The sequence below is a fragment of the Moschus berezovskii genome, chromosome 6 (assembly GCF_049115385.1).
Source record: "Moschus berezovskii isolate FMDL1 chromosome 6, NW_MosBer_1.0, whole genome shotgun sequence".
Lineage (NCBI taxonomy): Eukaryota > Metazoa > Chordata > Mammalia > Artiodactyla > Moschidae > Moschus > Moschus berezovskii.
In genome coordinates, this window is record NC_142465.1 from 89,339,207 (window position 1) to 89,362,910 (window position 23,704).

Below are 23,704 nucleotides of genomic sequence, written 5' to 3' on the forward strand. Positions count from 1 at the left end.
AATTAATTACTTCAAAAACAAATGACAATTGCTTTAATGCTTTCAGGGCGTCTGTTCATTACATACCTTTAAAATTTTCGATTCATTAAATTTTTGCTATTAACAGATAGAAATCAGAATTTTAAGAGGTTTTCTTTGAATTCATTTGAGAAAATTGCAAATATATTAATTCATAAAATATATTGTATAATTGAAGTATTTTAATTTACATCAGTTCAGTTCAGTCACTCAGTTGTGTCCAATCCTTTACAACCCCATGAATCACAGCATGCCAAGCCTCCCTGTCCATCACCAACTCCTGGAGTTCATTCAAACTTACATCCATCAAGTCGGTGATGCCATCCAGCCATCTCATTCTCTGTCATCCCCTTATCCTCATTCCCCAATCCCTCCCAGCATCAGAGTCTTTTCCAGTGAGTCAACTCTTCGCATGAGGTGGCCAAAGTATTAGAGTTTCAGCTTCAGCATCACTCCTTCCAATGAACACCCAGGACTGATCTCCTTTAGAATGGACTGGTTGGATCTCCTTGCAGTCCAAGGGACTCTCAAGAGTCTTCTCCAGCACCACAGTTCAAAAGCATCAATTCTTTGGCGATCAGCCTTCTTCACAGTCCAACTCTCACATCCATACATGACCACTGGAAAAACCATAGCCTTGACTAGACGGACCTTTGTTGGCAAAGTAATGTCTCTGCTTTTTTATATGCTATCTAGGTTGGTTATAACTTTCCTTCCAAGGAGTAAGCGTCTTTTAATTTCATGGCTGCAATCAGCATCCGCAGTGATTTTGGAGCCCAAAAATATAAAGTCTGACACTGTTTCCACTGTTTCCCCATCTATTTCCCATGAAGTGATGGGACAAGATGCCATGATCTTCATTTTCTGAATGTTGAGCTTTAAGCCAACTTTTTCACTCTCCTCTTTTGCTTTCATCAAGAGGCTTTTTAGTTCCTCTTCACTTTCTGCCATAAGGGTGGTATCATCTGCATATCTGAGGTTATTGATATTTCTCCCGACAATCTTGATTCCAGCTTGAGCTTCTTCCAGCCCAGCGTTCCTCATGATGTACTCTGCATATAAGTTAAATAAGCAGGGTGACAATATACAGCCTTGACGTACTCCTTTTCCTATTTGGAACCAGTCTGTTGTTCCATGTCCAGTTCTAACTGTTGCTTCCTGACCTGCATACAGGTTTCTCAAGAGGCAGGTCAGGTGGTCTGGTATTCCCATCTCTTTCAGAATTCTCCACAGTTCATTGTGATCCACACAGTCAAAGGCTTTGGCATAATCAATAAAGCAGAAACAGATGTTTTTCTGGAGCTCTCAGCGGATGTTGGCAATTTGATCTCTGGTTCCTCTGCTTTTTCTAAAACCAGCTTGAACATCTGGAAGTTCACGGTTCACGTATTGCTGGAGCCTGGCTTGGAGAATTTTGAGCATGACTTTACTAGCGTGTGAGATGAGTGCAATTGTGCGGTAGTTTGAGGATTCTTTGGCATTGCCTTTCTTTGGGATTGGGATGAAGACTGACCTTTTCCAGTCCTGTGGCCACTGCTGTGTTTTCCAAATTTGCTGGCATATTGAGTGCAGCACTTTCACAGCATCATCTTTCAGGATTTGAAATAGCTTAACTGGAATTCCATCACCTCCACTAGCTTTGTTCATAGTGATGCTTTCTAAGGCCCATTTGACTTCACATTCCAAGATATCTGGCTCTAGGTGAGTGATCACACTAAATACAGCACATGACATATAGTAATTGTTTAATGCATGTTGATGAAGGACAGAGTAGGTAACACTGAAGGTTTTTAAAGACACATCTTTTAGAGTTTCATCTGCATTTTAAAAGAGAATTTTAGAAGCAATGTTGAAAATTAAGCGGAGTGGAAAATATTCCAAAGTCTAGGAGGAAAGAAGGAAGGAAGGAAAGAACAGAGGAGGAAAATAAGGAAAAGAAGAACACAGGAGGTTTGAAAAAGAGACGGGACAAGGGTTGTAATTTGAGTCCCAGAAGGACAGGAGAGTAAGATTGGGGCAAGAGTTATATTTAAAGAAATAATGACACAAGTCTCAAAAACTGATGAAAGACATCAAGACACAGAATCACGAGAAATAAATTCTAAGCAGCACAAAGTCAAAGGTAGCTCTATATTATAATATAACTTTAGAAAACCAAATACTGGAAATCTGAAGACTAGAGAATGCTATCTTCAGTGTGCTCATGTGCTAAAAGAACTACTGTCCTAGAATAGAATGATACATGTGAACTTATGGCTGAGTCGCCCTGCTGTGCAACTGAAATGATCACAACATTACTAATCACTCTGCTGCTGCTGCTGCTACTGAATCACTTCAGTCGTGTCCAACTCTGTGTGACCCCATAGACGGCAGCCCACCAGGCTCCCCCATCCCTGGGATTCTCCAGGCAAGAACATTGGAGTGGGTCGCCATTTCCTTCTCCAATGCCAGAAAGTGAAAAGGGAAAGTAAAGTCGCTCAGTCGTGTCCAACTCTTCGTGACCCCATGGACTGAAGCCTACCAGGCTCCTCTGTCCGTGGAATTAATCACTATACTCCAATATAAAATAAAAAGTTAAAGAAAATTTTAAAGAACTATTATCCTAGAGTTCTATACCAATTAAAAATCAACTTCAAAATATGAGATGAAACAAAGACATTCTCAGGTCAACAAAAATGGAGAGAATTCATCAACCACAGACCACATTAAGAAAATACTTCAGCTAGAAGGAGAATGATCCTAGAAGGATGCACAGAGATGTTGGAAGAAGTGAAAAAAATACAGAGTCAAAACATGGTTCAACATAAATAAATATTCACTACGCAGAATTATACTAATATTGTCTTGTGGGGTTAAAATAGAGAATTTAAATACATAACAGCTGTCTTAGTTTCCCAAGGCTACTGTAATAAAGTAACACAAACTCGGTGGCTTAAAACAAATCTATTCTCTCACCGTTCTGGAGACTAGAAGTCTGAAATCAGGTTGTCAGCTGGGTCACACACTCTCTCTCTGAAGGTTTTAGGGGATTATCTTCCTTGCCTCTTCCTACCTTCTGCTGGTTGCAGCATTCCTTGGTGTTCCTTGTCTCATGGATTGCATTACTCTAACCTCTGCCTCCATCTTTCCACAATCTGTGCATCCGTATCCATATTTTCTTCTTATAAGGACACCAGTCGTTGGATTAGGGCCCACACTAATCTGCTAGAAATTCATCTTTACTTGATTACATCTGCAAAGATTCAGTTTCCAAATTGTTACATTCACGACTTCAAATAAGAGGTTAGGACATATACATATACATTTGGAGGGATACTACTTAACCCAAATAACAACATTAATAGCACAAAAATTAAGAACGGAGAAAATGGAGTTAAAGTACTCCAAATGTCATGATTTGTTCAGTAAGTTGTAAAAATATCCATTTATATTAGACTTTGCTGCTGCTGCTGCTGCTACTGCTGCTAAGTCACTTCAGTCGTGTCCGACTCTGTGTGACCCCATAGACGGCAGCCCACCAGGCTCCCCCGTCCCTGGGATTCTCCAGGCAAGAACACTGGAGTGGGTTGCCATTTCCTTCTCCAATGTGTGAAAGTGAAAAGTGAAAGTGAAGTCACTCGGTCATGTCTGACTCGTAGCGACCCCATGGACTGCAGCCTGTTGGAATTTAGGATAAACACCAAAATAGTATATGAAATGTGTTTCTGGCATGACGTATGCCATACTTTCATTATCATTCAGTTCAAAATATATCCTAATTTTCAATGTGATTATCTTTGATATGTGGGTTATTTGGGGATAATATATCACAAAGTTTACTTCAAGAATGCAAAGTTGATTCAAACTTTGAAAATTAACAAAATAAAAAGAAAATTATAACCATTTCAACAGATGAAATTCAAATATAATTTCCTTTATGTCCACAAAATTCCTAATGGAAGTTATCATAAAGGGAAGTTGCTCAGTCGTGTCTGACTCTTTGTGACCCCATGGACGGTAGCCTACCAGGCTCTTCCATCCATAGGATTTTCCAGGCAAGAGTACTGGAGTGGGTTGCCATTTCTTTCTCCAGGGGATCTTCCTGACCCAGGGATTGAGTCTTCCATGTTGCAGGCAGACACTTTACCATCTGAGCTACCAGGAAATCCCTGGTAGCTATCATACTAAATGGTAAAGTAATTGAAGTTTTCCCCTTGAGATCCAGCTCAAGGCAAGAATTCTCTTTATGACAATTCCCACTCAGCACTGTACTAGAAGTCTGAGTGCAATAAGGCAAGAAAAATTAATTAACAAATATCCCATAATTCATCAGTTTTAGTCCTAGGAATCCTATATGCCTAACAAATAGGCACATATGTGGACCAAATTACAAAGATGAAATCAGTCATGAATATTCATTGGAATGACTGATGCTGAAGCTGAAACTCCCATACTTTGGCCACCTGATGTGAGGAACTGGCTCATTAGAAAAGACCCTGATGCTGGGAAAGATTGAAGGTGGGAGGAGAAGGGGATGACAGAGGATGAGATGGTTGGATGGAATCACTGACTCAATGGACATGAGTTTTAGCAAGCTCCGGGAGTTGGTGATGGTCAGGGAAGCTTGGCGTGCTGCAGTCCATGGGGTCGCAAAGAGTTGGACAGGACTGAGTGACTGAACTGAGCTGAGAAGCAATACAGTTGTTCATTAACAATATCATGGATTAATTATGATATGACCAACCTAGATAGCATATGCAGAGACATTACTTTGCCAACAAAGGTCTGTCTAGTCAAGGCTGTGGTTTTTCCAGTGGTCATGTATGGATGTGAGAGTTGGACTGTGAAGAAAGCTGAGTGCTGAAAAATTGATGCTTTTGAACTGTGTTGCTGGAGAAGACTCTTGAGAGTCCCTTGGACTGCAAGGAGATCCAACCAGTCCATTCTAAAAGAGATCAGTCCTGGGTGTTCATTGGAAGGACTGATGCTAAAGCTGAAACTCCAATGGCCACCTCATGTGAAGAATTGACTCACTGGAAAAGACTCTGATGCTGGGAGGAATCAGGGGCAGGATAAGAAGGGGATGACAGAGAATGAGATGGCTGGATGGCATCACCGACTCGATGGACATGAGTTTGAGTGAACTCCGGGAGTTGGTGATGGACAGGGAGGCCTGGCGTGCTGTGATTCATGGGGTCACAAAGAGTCGGACACAACTGAGTGACTGAACTGAACTGAATACAATCCCATCAGCAATGAAAATGAACTACTGTTATATGCAATAATACCAATGAATCATACAAGCATGATATTGAACAAAAGATGCCAGTCTGAAATGAATACACGTAATATGATTTCATTTATATAAAATTCAAAAACATGAAAATTAAACCATGGTGTTAAAGGTCATAATAACATTATCTCTGGAAGAAAGAAGGAAATAGTACTTGGCACTTAAACAAAACCGCTTCTAGAATACTAACAGTGTTCCATTTCTTGATCTGAGTGGTGTTTACATGATTCATTGTTTTTATCATGCTGTGCAATTATGACTTGTGAACTTTTCTGCATGTAAGTTATCCTTAAATAAAAGTTTATTTTTAGAAGTTTGATAACCAAAAAAGGAATATTAGAAAGGAAAGGAAACATAGTTACAGTAATGAACACTGACAGCTTATATCTTGTCAAGGAAGGAGAAAGAAAACCTAAAATTATAGATCATTTATTAATATTCAAAATGAATAAAAAGCAATATTCACTTTGAATATTAATAATATGAGGCATATTTAGTGTAAGAGAAAAATAGTCTTACCTGAAACATATCTAAGCATATCAGTATATTGCAATGTATTAGTCTTATGATCGGAGAAGGCAATGGCACCCTACTCCAGTACTCTTGCATGAAAAATCCCATGGGTGGAGGAGCCTGGTAGGTTGCAATCCATGGGGTTGCGAAGAGTCAGACACAACTGAGCGACTTCACTTTCACTTTTCACTTTCATGCTTTGAAAAAGGAAATGGCAACCCACTCCAGTGTTCTTGCCTGGAGAATCCCAGGGACGGCGGAGCCTGGTGGGCTGCCGTCTATGGGGTCGCACAGAGTCAGATACAACTGAAGTGACTTAGCAGCAGCAGCAGAAGTCTTATGACAGTTCATCAGAGCTCAGTTATTTCCAGAAACACTCATGGCAGAGATGGCTAATTACTGCCCCTAAACCATTGTTCCTTTAGATCCAAGACCCATAGGTCCAGGGAAACCTAAACTCATGGCCACCAAGAATAAAGCCTGTTTTTTTCAGTCTCTGCAGCTAGGCAGGACAATGTGTCTACATTCTGTATGATGGAACGTGAACAGAAGTTGTGTACACAGCATCTGGATCATGGCCTTGGACAGTGCGCTCCTCTGTGCCACCTCTGTACCATGATTACAGAGTGGAGCTGCCATATTTCAACATAGGGATGAAGCCATGTGTTAAGGATGGAAACGCCATCCTAAACGCCGGTTGTCACATCTCCAGACTAAGTGAGAGAGAAACCATCTTGTGTAGCCCATTATTATGTCTGAATCTGGTGGCCCACATGGGGTCACTACCATTTAGTTTTACTTAATAGACTATTGGCCAGAAAGAAAGCAAAGAAAAATTCTCAGCTAGACAACACATTTTAAGACAATTAGGTAAATTTGAATATAGATTTGACAAACCTTTGTTCTTTCCTTAGGTGTGTTTATTGTGTTGCAGTCATATAGATTGTTCTTAGATCAAATACAGAATCTTTGCTTGATTCCTAATGGTTTGGTGTGACATAATTATGGATAGATAATGCAAATGTGCCAAACTATTAATTATTGAATCTGGGTGACAGGTATACAGATGTGCTTGTGTTATTCCTTCATATTTCCTGCATGTTTGGAATTATCCACAATAAGAATTTGAAAAAATAAAACAAGTAAAACATTTCTGATAGAATGTAGTATGCACTTGGAGCTATCAGAGCATTGACTACAGCATAAAAGAGTCATTCTTGGAAAGATTAAAGGCCCTTCAACAAAGCACATGTGTTTGCATTGTGCTGCCGCCATTGTTCCCAGACCAAGTGTGTGCTTTCATCTTGCTGAGAAGAGCCAACAGAATATGGACAACTTTATCAATTTTCTTCTGTTAACTCAAATGGCAGAAACTATTTGGAAGAGAATATCCTACAGACACTGCTACAAGCTAACAGTGTGGGTGTGTGCCCTGTTTGAGGCACTTAATTTGCACACTAATACATTTACCTATGTATTAGTGATATGTGATCCATATTGTATATTGCAGTACATTCATTTTAATTGGCGACTCAATGGCTGCTACCATCTTCCATACCAATATTGTTATAGTGTTGTTTTGTTGCTAAGTCATGCCCTACTCTTTGACAACCCCATGGACTGTAACCCACCAGGCTCCTCTGTCCATGGGGTTTCCCAGGCAAGAATACTGGATTGGGTTGCATTTCCTTCTTAGGTGATCTTCCCAACCCAGGGATTGAACTTTCGTGTCCTGCATTGCAGGTGGATTCTTTGCCACTGAGACACCAAGGAAGCCCATTATTATAGTAAGAATGACAGTACTGTTCCTTGATTTCTGAGGCTTGCAAAACCACACTTTAAAAATCAATCTATTAAAAAACAGATGAAACCAGAACATAGATTATGCAGGAATGAAACAGTTAAAATTTCATCAGTGTAAGCTCTATATTTAGATCACATTCTTGGAATTTTGCTTTAGTTTAGACTGTGGGCTATTTCTGACTCATTACAGTTCAGTAAATTCAGCTTTATCTGTCCTGAGATCAAAGTGTTTTTCTCCCATAAGAATATCCTTCCAGTCCATAATGGTAACACAGGGAAAAAATGCATCCTTCATATTAGTGTCTGTTCTGTTTACTCCTGTTTAGACCTGTATTGCATTATTTACATTTATCAGATTAAGAATTTAGAATGTCAAATGTCACTTTTCTATGAATGGCCATATTTTCAGTTAATATCATATATATGTATATAAATACACACATATATATATGTGTGTGTCTATACGTATGTACAGATGGCAATATTAGTCAACAGTATTACTATAATTGATACACAGAAATTTTAAAACAAAACTTGTCATGTGGAATATAAAAGGCCAATTAGTTGGACCTTTTATAATCAGACTGAGTAGAAAACAATTGCTTATAAGAACATTACAAAATGCCAAAAGTTTCTGTTCATTTTTTATTATTGAATAATAACATCAAGAAAAGGAGGAACTCTTATAAGGAAACATATTAAATCATATATTTAAAAGTAATGATTTTTCTCTTCTGCTGCTTGATTTCAGAAGATTCAGATTATAATATCACCATAACTTCTGTATGAGTTTCTTTTAAAAAATAGAAAGGAGAGAACCATTTATGTGTCTCCTCTTACAGCTGAAAGAAATAAAGGTTTGTTTAATGACCATATAAAGAATTCTGTGATATGAGCCCTAATGATAGAATGAGTGGGTAACTTCATGACTAGATCTTTTATTTCAAAATATTTCAACATTATAAAACAGAAGTATTTTAAAGTTATGAAAGATTATAATCTAATTTATGAAAATATATCATTAATGATTCCTAGCTTCACAAAAGTAAAAATACTATTTTTGGAAGTCAAAATATTCAGATTAAAGTTACTAGGTGCTAAATATTTCAGGCTCAAATAACCCAAGAAATTACCACCATCACACTCTGAAATGGAAGCACTACCAGTGATAATCCCATCATTAAAATTCAAGAAATTATAGATGGGAATTTTCTGTAAGTGTTTGCAGCTCTAAAATACAATACTCTGCTGAAGAACAAGCATTTGGGGTGCAATTCAAAACCTTCATCTTCAGGCTCGTCATTCTGGAAGGACACACATAAAATATTTACAAGGGAGTTTCATGCCAACAAATTGCTCCAAAAGATGAGAAGAATGGCTAGATTGTTCTGTCTAAATCATTGCCTGTGTAAGGAAAATATCTTAGAAGCCTGTTTATATTCCAGGTCCATAACTCACTGTTCAGAAAGTTAACACTGTGATGTGCCAAACAGCATCCTGATTCATTAGATTTAGAAACCTATTAGCAGCTAAGAGAATCACTGTGTTAACCAGAAACACCCTGCGTTTTTGCTACTCTTCCTTGCACATCACATTTTCACACTTTGTAATCAGTTCAGTTCAGTCACTCAGTCGTGTTCGACTCTTTGCGACCCTATGAACCACAGCACTCCAGGCCTCCCTGTCCATCACCAACTCCTGGAGTCCACCCAAACCCATGTCCATTGTGTTGGTGATGCCATCCAACCATCTCATCCTCTGTCGTCCCCTTCTCCTCCTGCCCTCAATCTTTCCCAGCATCAGGGTCTTTTCAAATGAGTCAGCTCTCCACATCAGGTGACCAAACTATTGGCCTAGAATGTCGATGTTCACTCTTGCCATCTTCTGTTTGACCCCAATTTGCCTTGATTCATGGACCTAACATTCCAGGTGCCTATGCAATACTGCTCTTTACATCATCAAACCTTGCTTTTATCACCAGTTCCATCCACAACTGGGTGTTGTTTTTGCTTTGGCTCCATCCCTTCATTCTTTCTGGAGTTATTTCTTCACTGATCTCCAGTAGCATATTGGGCACCTACCAACCTGGGGAGTTCATCTTTCAGTGTCCGATCTTTTTGCCTTTTCATACTGTTCATGGGGTTCTCAGGGCAAGAATACTGAAGTGGTTTGCATTCCCTTCTCCAGGGGACCACATTCTGTGAGACACCTCCACCATGACCCATCCATCTTGGGTGGCCCCCCACACGGCATGGCTTAGTTTCATTGAGTTAGACAAGGCTGTGGTCCACGTGATCAGACTGGCTAGTTGTCTGTGATTGTGGTTTCAGTCTGTCTGCCCTCTGCTGCCCTCTCTCAGTGCCTACTGTCTACTTGGGTTTTTCTTACCTTGGACGTGAGGTATCTCTTCATGGCTGCTCCAGCAAAGTGCAGCCACTGCTCCTTACCCTTGACATGGGGTAGCTCCTCTCGGCCGCCGCCCCTGACCTAGGACGTGGGGTAGCTCCTCTCAGCCGCACTTGTGTGCTATCAAATACTAGCGATTTACTTGACAGTTCTTCTGAACTCACAGAGAAAGAAAAGAGATAGGCATGACTGAGGAGCTTCCCTAGAATGGTCTTTTCTGGAGGAGTGCATTGTTATCTGCACCTAAAATATTATTTTTCTTTCCTCTCTTGTTTTACAAGAATAAAATAACATTTCATCTCTGGGCTAGAAGTAATTTGTACTTGGGATCATCCATCCAGCACTATTTCAGTTTGATACACTTGGCTTTTTCTATGTAGGAATTATATTTCAACAAAGTGACTTTCAGTCCCTGCCCAAATAGATGGAAGTGAGGGATAGTCAACTCATTCATTACTAGCGTAGAGCCTCCTAAACTGGCAGGCTAGGCAGTGTCTGCTTCTGTCCACACATCTCCTTGTAATAATAACTCTCTCCTGATGCGACCTTATTCCTGAACCTCCCTGCACTGGCTACTGCATCATTGTGGCTGCTGGAATTGTAGAAAGCATTTGAGGACTTTTACAGGCTGGTTAAAATTCTACAACCTCAGTTTTTAAAAATACATCTTCCAGATATTTCTTCTCTCAAAGTTTTAATTATATCTTGAAATTTATGTTCCTTTTTAAAATGACTGAAAGTTTGGACTTACCAATCAAATAATACTTTTCCAGTGGTATTTAAACCCTTTGATTCAAGTTACTATTAAATATTGTCCTTATACCTTAGGTTTTTTCCTTCAAATGAAAGATAATCCTTTGGTTATTATTTTATTCCAGGGTTTATTTTAATGTGGAAAAAATAATGCCCGGCATATAGGATCTTGCCCATCTGCCTAACCTCCACCCCTTTTTTGGGTTTGCAGAGATCAAGAAATTACAGGACGTCTGAGTTACAGAAGCAATAGGCAGTCAATTCAACATCTAAAGGTGAGTATATAGAGATATTGCAAATTTGCCTTCTTTGTAGAAAAAGAAAACTAAAATAATTTGTAGATACATCTTTAGAAGCCATCAGATCATGGAATTTTTTCATATATCCTGTAGTGATTAATTTTCTGTTAAATGTTTATGTTGCTTTTGGAGCCATCAATTTTTGTCATCTCTGTTGTATAATAACCTTTCTAAAAATGGGAAACAAAGAAATAGCACATCTTTACTTTTTGCCCTCATCCTACCTTTTATATCCTCATCCTATCCTTGTTGATGGGTAAGTAAGAGTGACTGAAATTCAGAGTCAGTTAGAATACTTACAGAAATGCTCTGTGACAACCTAGAGGAGTGGGATGGATATGGGGGTGGGAGGGAGGTTCAAGAGGGAGAGAATATATGTATACTTATGACTGATTCATGTTGTTGTACAGAAGAAACCAACACTTGTAAAGCAATTGTCCTCCAAATAAAAATAAATTCAAAAAAATTTTAAAAACTCAAACATTAAAAAAAATAATAACAGCCAGTGTTGGCAAGGATGAGGAGAAACCTCCATTCTCATTCATTGCTAAAGAGAGAATAAAATCTTTCCAAACTTGAAAAACCATTTTGCAGCTATACCAGTACATTTTAATTCCTATGAGCAACAAAGCATTAATAGTATAACAAAGTTATTCTGGTTAAGGAGACTGTGGAAGCTGTGTAGTTGTGTATCTTTTAAATGGTGATGAAAGAGTAGGAGCTCTGGCCTCTACTCTTTAGTTGACAAATGACTTTTCATTGTTTAACCAGTCACTTCCTACATTGCCTCATCTTTTTTGTGCTGATATCTACATCTAAGTGATATCTACATCTAAGTGATATCTACAGTGACTTTCTGTTTTATATGTGGTTGTGTTTAAACTCTTGTCCAAAGGGCTGATGACAAGGCAATTTTGGGTCAAGGAATCTTTTTGGTCAGTATCCTTCTTTAGGTGACATCCTTTGTTCCCCTAGTCCATGACTGATCTACTTATATGTCTTATTGATCTATTTTTCTGATTAAAAAAAAAAGCTTTACGTTTACTCCTTGATTTCAGAATAAAGCTACAGGCACTGGATCCCTAACTTGCTAATATTCTAGACTCTGCTGACAAAAACGACTTAACATTACTACCTTACACAGCCTGCTGGCCTTTCATGGTCCCACTAGCCACCCTATGTACCACACACGTCTATGTACCAACCTGTCAAGTTTTCTCTGGTTGCTCAGCTATTCAGTTTCTTTCAGTTTGTCTCTGCTTCAGTTTTTCCTGATCATCTTCTATTTTTCTGAATGTTACCTACTCTTACACAAGTCCATTCTTTCCATTTCTATAGCCTCGTTATCCTTGAGCTTCCAACTTCTTAAAAACATGATGGCCTCCTCTTCCTATTCTTCTGGGAAGTTGTCTTCTCAGACACTTCTCATAAAAACATTAGGGCTGTAAAAGAATTTATTTTAGCTACTCATTCTAGAGTGAAAGAAACGGAAATCTGTGGAGACAAGTTTACCAAAATTCACCTAGTAATCAACCACAAGGCCAAAATTAAGGATTTTTTCATTGCAAAGAACTGGAGAATCCAGCCTTGGCCCCCACTGATATAATCTCCGCTCCCAGAAGTCTTCCAGAGTTTTATCTATACTGGGATCTGTTTCTTCCAGTTGGCATAGCCCTGAGCAGGGGCATCATTGAAATGCAGAGGATGGGATCTGGAATCTTCCACAGACATTAGCAACCAGCACTTTTGTACTTCAATTCCCCTTCACTTTCTGTAACCAGAAGGGAATTGCACTGAATACTGAAAGTGCAGATGAGTTGGAATAGGGACATTATATTAAAAACAAAAACAGGCCCATCAGGAAGCTTGCATAAGCCTCTTATCCTTCTCCAGCAGAGGACAGACAGACTGAAAACCACAATCACAGAAAATTAACCAGGAAGCCATTCAATAAGAAAGCTGTGGAGACGCCCGGCTCCAGCGGCGCAGACGCGAGAGACGCCCGGGTCCTGGCGGCGCAGACGCGAGAGACGCCAGGCTCTGGCGGTGCAGACACGAGAGACGCCCGGCTCCGGCGCAACCGACCACGTGCAGAATCATGGCTGAGAGGAGCTACCCTGCGCCCAGGGTTAGGGCGGTGGCCGAGAGGAGCTGTACCACGTCCAGGAGGCGGTGGCTGCTTGGGCACTGGAGGGCCTAGAGGAGCTGATCCACATTCAAAGCAGGAGGGGCGGCCTTGAGGAGATACCCCTCGTCCAAGGTAAGGTACAGTGGCTGCACCTTGCTGGAGCAGCTGGGAAGAGATACTCCACGACCAAGTGGAATATAAGAATCCAGTGTTCTGGGGAGGAAGGAACAAGATGGCGGAGGAATAAGACGGCGAGACCACTTTCTCCCCCACAAATTCATCAAAAGAACATTTGAACGCGGAGTAAAGTCCACAAAACAACTTCTGAATACTGGCAGAGGACATCAGGCTCCCAGAAAAGCAGCCCATTGTCTTCTAAAGGAGAGAGAAGAAATCCAGCTCCACCCACCAGAACACCGACACATGCTTCCCTAACCAGGGAACCCGGACAAGTCACCCGTCCAACCCCACACACAGCGAAGAAACTACATAATAAAGAGAACTCCACAAACTGCAAGAAGAGGGAAAGGCCACCCCAAGCAAAGCAATATAAGCAAGATGAAGAGGCAGAGAAATACCCAGCAAGTAAAGGAACAAGATAATTGCCCACCAACACAAACAAAAGAAGAAGATATAGGGAATTTACCTGATAAAGAATTTCAAATTTTGATGGTGAAAATGATTCAAAATCTTCAAAGCAAAATGGAGTTATAGATAAATAACCTGGAGAAAAGGATTGAGAAGATGGAAGAAAGATTTAATAAGGACTTAGAAGAAATAAAAAAGAGTCAATATACAATGAATAATGCAATAGATGAGATCAGAAACACTCTGGAGGGAACAAACTGTAGAATAACAGAGGCAGAAGACAGGATAAGCGAACTAGAAGATAGAATTGTAGAAATAAATGAAACAGAGAGGAAAAAAGAAAAACGAATTAAAAGAAATGAGGACAATATTAGAGACCTCTGGGACAATGTTAAACGCTCCAACATTCGAATCATAGGAGTCCCAGAAGAAGAAGAAGACAAAAAGAAAGACCATGAGAGAATACTTGAGGAGATAATAGTTGAAAACTTCCCTAAAATAGGGAAAGAAATAATCACCCAAGTCCAAGAAACTCAGAGAGTCCCCAACAGGATAAACCCAAGGCGAAATACTCCAAGACACATATTAATCAAATTAACAAAGAACAAATATTAAAAGCAGCAAGGGAAAAGCAGCAAATAACACATAAAGGGATTCCCATAAGTATAACAGCTGATCTTTCAACAGAAACTCTTCAGGCCAGAAGGGAGTGGCAAGACATACTTAAAGTGACGAAAGAAAATACCCTACAGCCCAGATTACTATACCCAGCAAGGATCTCATTCAAATATGAAGGAGAAATCAAAAGCTTTACAGACAAGCAAAAGCTGAGAGAATTCAGTATTACCAAACCAGCTCTCCAACAAATGCTAAAGGTCTTCTATAGACAGGAAACACAGAAAGAGTGTATAAACTTGAACCCAAAGCAATAAAGAAAATGGCTACGGGATCGTACTTATCAATAATTACCTTAAACGTAAATGGGTTGAAATTTTCAAAAAGGCTAGGAAACAATTCTCATAGCCATCAATAGTTCAGTGTTGAGTTCATGAATAGTTTTTAAAGTTTGGGACAAACTGTAGTATTTGCTATTTGAAGTACTATTTGTAATTGGCATATTACGATGTAACATTGGTCTTCATTTCCAACTTAAAACGCCTAAAAATGCCTAACAGGTTTTTAGATTTGTGAATTTTAGTTGAAATGTATTTTACGATGTTACTAAACCTACAGAAATATTGAAATATTTCAGAGAACAACAACAAAAAAAAAAACAGGACTTTGTTCTAGTCAGTTTTGCTTGGAAAAAAAACAGTTCTAAATCCTCTCATGGGATATTGAATAACATAATTTTGGCAAAAGTTTTTACCCTTTGTTGGTCTTCTTCAGTCATTATTCTGCTTAACTACCATGGTCACCGATCTGTTCTCTGAGCCTCTCTGTGGGAAATTCTTTGGTTGTTCTGGGTTTTTTTTGTACCTACTCTGTTTTAAAAAGTCCTAGTTTTCTTGAGATGCCTTTCTTTTGTTTTCTCAGAGCCTCTATCCCCAGCTGGTGACATCTTTAGGATGGATCATTAATGTGCTCTCAGAATATTTTCTGAAGCTCTTAGTGGGAGCAAAATTTTACTTCATCTTTCAGTGAATGACTTCTGTATTGCAGTCATATCTGGTGTATCTGTTCTTGGAAAACTGTTCAAGGTCATTATTCAGTTCCCACTGATATTCATAATCATTCCTTGGTGACTTATATTGTTATACATCTGTATAGGATTTCATGGTTTTCACATTATCTTGTTTGAACCTATGAGATATAGGTAGGGCTGATATTATCTCCATTTTATGGTTGTAGAAACTTCAGTTCAGTGATTCAGTGACTTTCCTAAAGTCACTAAGATAGTAAGTAGCAGAGTGAAGTATAAAATCTTAGCTGCAAGGAGATCCAACCAGTCCATTCTAAAGGAGATCAATCCTGGGTGTTCATTGGAAGGACTGATGCTAAAGCTGAAACTCCAATACTTTGGCCACCTCATGCGACGAGTTGACTCACTAGAAAAGAGTCTGATGCTGGGAAAGGTTGGGGGCGGGAGGACAAGGGGACGACAGAGAATGAGATGGCTGGATGGCATCACCGACGCTATGGACATGAGTTTGAGTGAACTCCGGGAGTTGGTGATGGACAGGGAGACCTGGCGTGCTGTGATTCATGGGGTCGCAGAGAGTCGGACACGACTGAGTGACTGAACTGAACTGACTGCCAGTGCTCTTCCACATCACTCTACTAATCAAGCATGAAGATTGTCTTTGTCTGATTGCACCCCACCCACTTGTCTGAAGGCAAAAACACCCCATGTTTAGAAGTAGGACTAGAAAAAGACATCTTCATTCACATGAAAAAAGCAGTTTGCTACCATGAGACTCTTAAGACATCTCCTTACACCAAAAACGATTCAAGTCTTATTTCCAAAACTGCTAACTGAAGAGTGTCAGTTACAAACACAGAAAATCGAAGTTCAATCTCCAGCATTTCTGACTGCTAATTACATTTTTACACTAACCATATTTCTATGCTACAACCGAATAAATCCATGCCTTGCACTTGGAGTCACAGCTCCCAGAAGCTCTTTGTTCAGTTCTTCGCAAGGAACGTGTGAGAGTTCTACTGTCTGACTAATGGGTCATGCAGATGGATGATACCACAGAAGGCTGCAGAAATAGAACTCCTCACAGGTTAGAGAACTTTGGCAAGGCCAAGTCATGTCTCTGTCTGCCACCTGCCCCATGAACTCTCAGACTTGCCATGAGACACTGAGGAATCTAGAATGTGAAAGAAGGAAGACAGATCAAGGGCAGAAGTGGAACTTGTTACATTTCATGAGCACTGTCCTCAAGAGCATGCCATTGCAAAAAAAAAAAAAAGAGGGAGAAACTATGCAATTGCTTAGGACCTGGGAGGAGAGCAGCAAAATTGCAAACACAGCATACTAAGTTCATAATTGGCTAAAGTTCTTACACTTGTAAGGTACTCTTGTATTAGGGCTCCTAAAAATGTAGTACTGATAGAGTCCTTCCATGAACTGGTCTGTGTTCACACACCACTTACAGTTCTAAATGGCCCAAACTGGACAGCTCAAACATGGGATGTCCTTCTTGTCCTCCTCTGAACCTTTCTTGTGACCCTGACAAGAACTTGTGAATATTTATGTTAGTCATTCAATCACATCCAACTCTTTATGACCCCATGAACTACAGCACACCAGGCTTCCCTATCCTTCACCATCTCCTGGAGTTTACTAAAATTCATGTCCATTGTCAGTGATGCCATCCAAACATCTCATTCTCTATCATCCCCTTCTCCTCCTACACTCAATCTTTCCCAGCATTAGGGTCTTTTCCAATGAGTTGGCTCTTTGTATCAGGTGGCCCAAGTATTGGAGCTTCAGCTTCAGCACCAGTCCTTCCAATGAATATTCAGAGTTGATTTCCTTCAGGACTGAGTGGTTTGATCTACTTGCTGTCCAAGGGACTCTCAAGAGTCTTCTCCAGCACCACAGTTCAAAAGCATTGATTCTTTGGCACTCAACCTTCTTTATGGTCCAGCTCTCACATCCATACTTGACTACTGGAAAAACCATAGCTTTGACTATTCGGACCTTTGTTGGCAAAGTGATGTCTCTGTTTTTTAATACATTGTATATTGTCTGGTTTATCATAGCTATTCTTCCAAGGAGCAAGTGAGTTTTAATTATGTGGCTGCAGTCAATGTCCACATTGACTTTGGAGCCCAAGAAAATGAAATATGACACTGTTGCTACTTTCTTCCCATCTATTTGCCATGAAGTGATAGGACTGGATGCCATGATCTTAATTTTTTGAATGCTGAGTTGTAAGTCAGCTTTTTCCACTCTCCTCTTTGACCTTCATCAAGAAGCTCTTTAGTTCCTCTTCACTTTCTGCCACTAAAGTGGTATCATCTGCATATCTGAGGTTGTTGATATTTCTCCCGGCAATCTTGATTCCAGCTTGTGAGTCACCCAGTCCAGTATTTCATATAATGTACTCTGCATATAGGTTAAATAAGTAGGGTGACAACGTACAGCCTTGACATACTCCTTCCCCAACACTGAATCAGTCCGTTGTTCGATGTCCGATTCTAACTCTTGCTTCTTGTCCTGCAAACAGGTTTCTCAGGAGTCAGGGAATGTGGCCTGATAGTCCCATCTCTTTAAGAATATTTCACAGTTTGTTGTGATCCACGCAGTCAAAGGCTTTAGCGTAGTCAGTGAAGCAGAAGTAGATTTTTTTGTAATTTCATTGTTTTTTCTATGATCCAGCACATGTTGGCAATTTGATCTATTTTTCCTTTGCCTTTTCTAAATCCAGCTTGTACCTCTGGAAGTTCTCAATTCACATATTGCTGAAGCCTAGCTTGAAGGATTTTGAGCATAATCTTACAAACATGTGAAATGAGTGCAATTGTACAGTAATTAGGATATTCTTTGGGATTTCCTTTCTTTGGGAATGGAATGAAAACTGACCTTTTCCAGTCCTGTGCCCACTGCTGAGTTTTCCAAATTTTCTGTCATATTGAGTGCAGCACTTCCACAGCATCATCTTTTAGGGTTTGCAATAGCTCAGCTGGAATTTCATCACCTCCACTTTGTTCATAGTAATGCTTCCTAAGGCCCACTTGACTTCACACTCCAGGATGTCTGGCTCTAGGTGAGTGACCACAACATCCTGGTTATTGGGGTCATTAAGAGCTTTTTTGTACAGTGCTTCTGTGTATTCTTTCCACCTTTTCATAATCTCTTCTGATTCTAATAGGTCCTTGCCATTTATGAAAGGAGTTTTGAAAGTCTAGTTATTAAATTTTCTAATGTCAGCGTTTTCTATGTAGATTTTCTTGTATATTTCTTTTATCCATGTCTCTCTCCTCTCAGTGCTCAAGGTGGACTGTTTGCAAAATTCTTCAGTCACTTGAAATTTCAAGAATATTTGTTTCTCATAACCTCCTTTCTTTCAAGTCTGTTGGCTTCCCTGTTCTGTGTTCCCAGCCACACCTTCCTGTGCCACAGCAAGGTTGTATGAGAGGAGTAAAACCACCTACAATTTAGACTCTTCTCCACGCTGGATCAGAGATACTCCATAGGTTAGAGGAAACTTCATGTAGGTGAGATGTCTTCAGCTCCATTTCCTCAGAGGAGGGAGAATATAAACATCTCAGACTGAGAAGTCTCCTGCTAAGACTCCTAGAGAAGACTCAAGCAGTTGCAACAGAGAAACAAAACTTTCTTTCTTTTTTATGTGTATTACATGGTATGTTGTAAATCTGGGGCATATATTAGCTATTTAGTGGAAAAGCTAATCAGATACTACATAAGTACCACCAAGAAGGAAATGAAGGGGTGAAAGTTTAGAAATGAGTCATTAAGCTGGTTGTCTCAGAATCATTGGGATCTTCATAGTTAAGACCAGAAGGAAATAGTATCCATGACCAGCTAGCGAAATAGCTACACTGCTTAGGAGTCATGACTCAGCATAAGAACTGTAACCTGAATAAGCACACAAATTACCAAGGTGAATTAGAATGAGAGAAAAGTGAATAATCATTTTACCCTGGCAAAATGTAAGGCATCAGCAAATAACTTCTTCCTGTTTTGTCCCCCATCTATGAGTCTGTTCTAGATCTGCTATTTCAATGTCTTCATTTAAGAGGAATGTGAAGAATTTGATCATTTCTACTTTATATTGCTCTGACAACTTCAACATGTTTATAGTCTGTATTATATTTCACCATGCATTGCCATTATCTTTTGTTCAGGATGATAATAGTCTGGAGAACAACACAAGGATGCCTAACATGATGCAGCCTGCCTTCCACACAGGAAAGGAGAGGAAGCCAGCAGCAAGCAAGAACATGGTTTCTTTTCGAAAAGATAATTCCTCAGGACTTTTCTGATACCATTTGTTAAAGAAGGGCAATAAGAGTTTGTGCTCAAATTGAAACATTTGTTGTCCAGGCTATCGCAAAGAAAAATACTGGTCAAAAGCAAAACCATCACAGTTTTCATTTTATGCACATGAAATTTCCCAATCATTAATTTCAGTCTTTTATACCCTGCCTTCTGCCATTTCTGCAGATGCATTTTCCAAAAACATATGTTTTAGGAATTCTGAATCTTGTGGTCTGTCTGATTTGCTACACTTGGAATCTGTCTCCCTAAAGCATGTGTTAATCTGGCTTCCTAATGTGAAGAAAGCTGATCGCCGAAGAATTGATGCTTTTGAACTGTGGTGTTGGAGAAGACTCTTGAGAGTCCCTTGGACTGCAAGGAGGTCCAACCAGTCCATTCTAAAGGAGATCAGTCCTGGGTGTTCATTGGAAGGACTGATACTAAAGCTGAAGCTCCAATACTTTGGCCACCTCATGCGACGAGTTGACTCACTGGAAAAGACTCTGATGCTGGGAAAGGCTAGGGGCGGGAGGAGAAGGGGACGACAGAGAATGAGATGGCTGGATGGTATCACCGACTCTGTGGACATGAGTTTGAGTGAATTCCGGGAGTTGGTGATGGACAGGGAGGCTGGCGTGCTGTGATTCATGGGGTCGCGGAGAGTAGGACACGACGGAGCGACTGAACTGAACTGAATGTCTAGAAGTAATAGAAAGTTTCTATGGGATAACTAGTTGGGAGTTTTTAAATCTGCCTGTACGTAACTCAGATTCAGCCAAAATAATCTCTTCTACCTTGTGACACTAGGTACAAAATCCCATAGATAGGAAACACCAAGAGTGTTTTTATTAAGTAATCTGATGGAGCTACTTTTTCTTTTACACAATTCTCACTTTTTATTCTTTAGCGATCTTATTCTATACTCATCAAGAGCATACAAGTTGAAAAACTAATGAACTTGTTCATTTTTAATGTTGACCCTCTCTTCATAGGCAGAAGGTATGATTGCTTCTGTTTCTGAGAAAAAATCCTGTCTATGCCTCATAGCCCAGCTTAATTTATTTTAATTTTTGCTTATTTATATAACACATGCAGAAGATGGGGCATATGCAGTCTTGAAATGTGAGAGGGAGCAAGAAAAGTGAGGATTTTCCCCAAATATACTATGTTTGAAAAACATAAAGAAATGTAAAATAACCCCCAAACCCATTAATGGTGACCACTGAGTTTTGTTTATTATATCCAAATATCAAGGGCTAAAAATACTTTATTTTTAAAAAGTCACATTCCAAGGGACTCAAACATATGCTTGTATACCAGTATTAATAGCAGCCTATTCATAAGTAATAAAAGGTGAAAACAATTCAAGTGTTCATCAATAGATGAATGGATTCTTAAAATGTGGTATATACCCATAACAGAATGTTATTCATCCATTAAAAAAATGTTAATATATGCTACAAGATGGTTAAACCTTGAAAATATTATGCTAAATGAAATAAGCCAGACACAAAAGGACATTTGTTTGAGGTACTGAGAATAGGCAAATTCATAGAAATGGAAAGTACAATAGCACTTACCGGGGGCCAGGTCAATGGAAGAATGAGGAGTTGTTGTTTAAGGGGCGCAAAATCTCTGTTCAAGATAATGAAAAAGTTCTGGAAACACTAATGATAGTTGTACAATATTGTGAATGTACTTAATACTGCTTATTTGTATGCTTAAAATAGTAAACAAACAAATAAAACTCTAATAAAATCTGATCAATGTTTCCAAGATAGGAAAAAAGGCATATGCCAGTTCAAAAGCATCTGAGAAGACTTACACCACTTGACAATAATTTGTCATAAACTTTTTGGTTTGAGATAAAAGGAGTCCACATCAACCCCAGCATAATGATGCAGCATAAATATTTTCTAGTCACTAGGCCACACTGATTACATCATTTCCTTAGTCTTTAGACACAGGAGTAGACTTGTACATTTTCAGACAACTCTCAGTAAGACCTTATGCCACTTTGAACCATGAAGTGTGATCTTTGAATCACACATTGGCTGAATTGTGTAGGCTCTTCTGTCTTTTTCATAGTTACCATAGAAACACGATGGGTAGCCATTGTGTTGTGAGGAGACAATAAGAGCATCTAAGGGTGTACAATCAAAGTTAACTTGTTTCATGGTTCATCATCTCTTCCAGCTGACTCCATGTGTGATTATCATGTTCACATTGGGAGTATAAACATACAACCCAAAGGACTCTGGGAACTGAAGCCAGGAAACCATCTCACCCGTGCAGGCATCCCTCCCAACCTCCTCCCCTCAAAGATCTGTGAAAGAAACACATGAAAGAAACAGCATGTGAGCCTCAGGTGTTTCCAATTATATCCCTCATGTGCTCAGAGGTTTCCTAATCCAAAACATATTTTAGCTCAAATAGTCTTCCTTATACTTGAAGACTGTATCTTCAGGAGAATTTCATCTGATTCATATCCTATTCTTTGACACTTCATCAATAACAACATCTCCTCTGAGCTCTTCTGTAAGAGCACTTCCTCTCTGGGTGGTCAAAACTACAGTGTATTTAAGTACTGATTATTTTTATGAAGCACACTCTCAGAAAGTGTATAACCTTTTGCCCTTGCAAGGAAAAGAGAAATAAATGCTCAGTGCGGTAGATTTCTTGTCAGTGATGTCACCACGGAGTTTTCTAGCACAAGCCTAAACCATCTTCCTGCTCAGGAATAGTCAGTCTGTCTCTAGAAATGGTATAGAAGGAGGAAGATTGAGTGATATAAATATATTTCCTATGCTGATATAAATCATTAACTGCCTAAATGTTAATACTACTCAGGAAAGACTATTGAGGGATTACAAAGAAAGAATGTGGGTTTGGAGCATTTTGTTTTCCCACATTTCTTGAATGAAAGATTTAAGACTGATCCTTTAGGCTTCAGCAGCCTTAGATTTACGGTCCCAGAACTTTGCCACTTCATTAGTGCCTCTACGAGTTGGGTGCAGCACTCTGCTTATAGCCATCTTATATAAGAGTTGTGTGAGGATTATTTTATGAAGTATCTGAATAATAAGTACTGTTAAATAACATTCACTGTTTAGGGAAACAAATTCATCTGCAGATGGATGAACTACATGAATTACAATGAAAATAAGCCCAAACTTTACCTTCTGCTGAATATGCCACAAAAATAGGTGAATATTTTAAGCCCTATCCCAGTACTTTTCCTCTCTCTCTGTTACACACACACACACACACACACACTCTCTCTCTCTCTCTCTTTATGATTTTGGCATGAAATAGTGAAAGAAATTATGAAAGGATAAATTGTTCTTATGATGAAGTGTTTTTGGTTAATTGCCAATGAGCCTTGTAGAGGAATCCAAATTTTCAGATCGGTATCAGGGCTAGAGTTCTTGAGGGGATAAACTCCTACTCTTGGCACTTAATCCCAAATCCAAGTAGAGGAGGCGTTCGTTAGAATCTAGCCATCTGAGTTAAGTTTTAAAATGCGTGGTAACAATACAACTTTGTGCTCAAATAATATAAATGGTTACCACTCAATTATGTTTAAAAAAATACTCACTTGAAATATATCTAATAGCCATATCCAGAACATAGCCATATTCTTTTGAGTACATTACAAGGCAAAACAGATGTAAATAGAAATTTTATTTTTCAGTTCAATTCAATTGCTCAGTTGTGTCTGACTCTTCACGACCCCATGAATCACAACACACCAGGCCTCCCTGTCCATCACTAACTTCCGGAGTTTCCCCACACTCGTGTCCACTGAGTCAGTGATGCCATCCAGCTATCTCATCTTCTGTCGTCCCTGTCTCCTCTGACCCTCAATCTTTCCTAGCATCAGGGTCTTTTCAAATGAGTCACCTCTTCACATTGGGTGGCCAAAGTATTGGAGTTACAGCTTCAACATCAGTCCTTCCAATGAACAC

At 39.4% G+C, this 23,704-nt stretch overlaps 1 protein-coding gene across 1 annotated transcript in view; it reads left to right on the plus strand.

The window, feature by feature from the left end:
* Positions 1–21,454, plus strand: part of LMNTD1 (lamin tail domain containing 1) — a 112,635-nt gene extending 91,181 nt beyond the window's left edge. Inside the window, exons 10-11 of the mRNA XM_088837034.1 lie at positions 10,977–11,040; positions 19,604–21,454. Coding sequence (XP_088693160.1) covers positions 10,977–11,018 — 42 coding nt within the window. The 3' untranslated portion in view covers positions 11,019–11,040; positions 19,604–21,454. The remainder of the gene's footprint in view (positions 1–10,976; positions 11,041–19,603) is intronic.
* Positions 21,455–23,704: the final 2,250 nt, after the last annotated feature.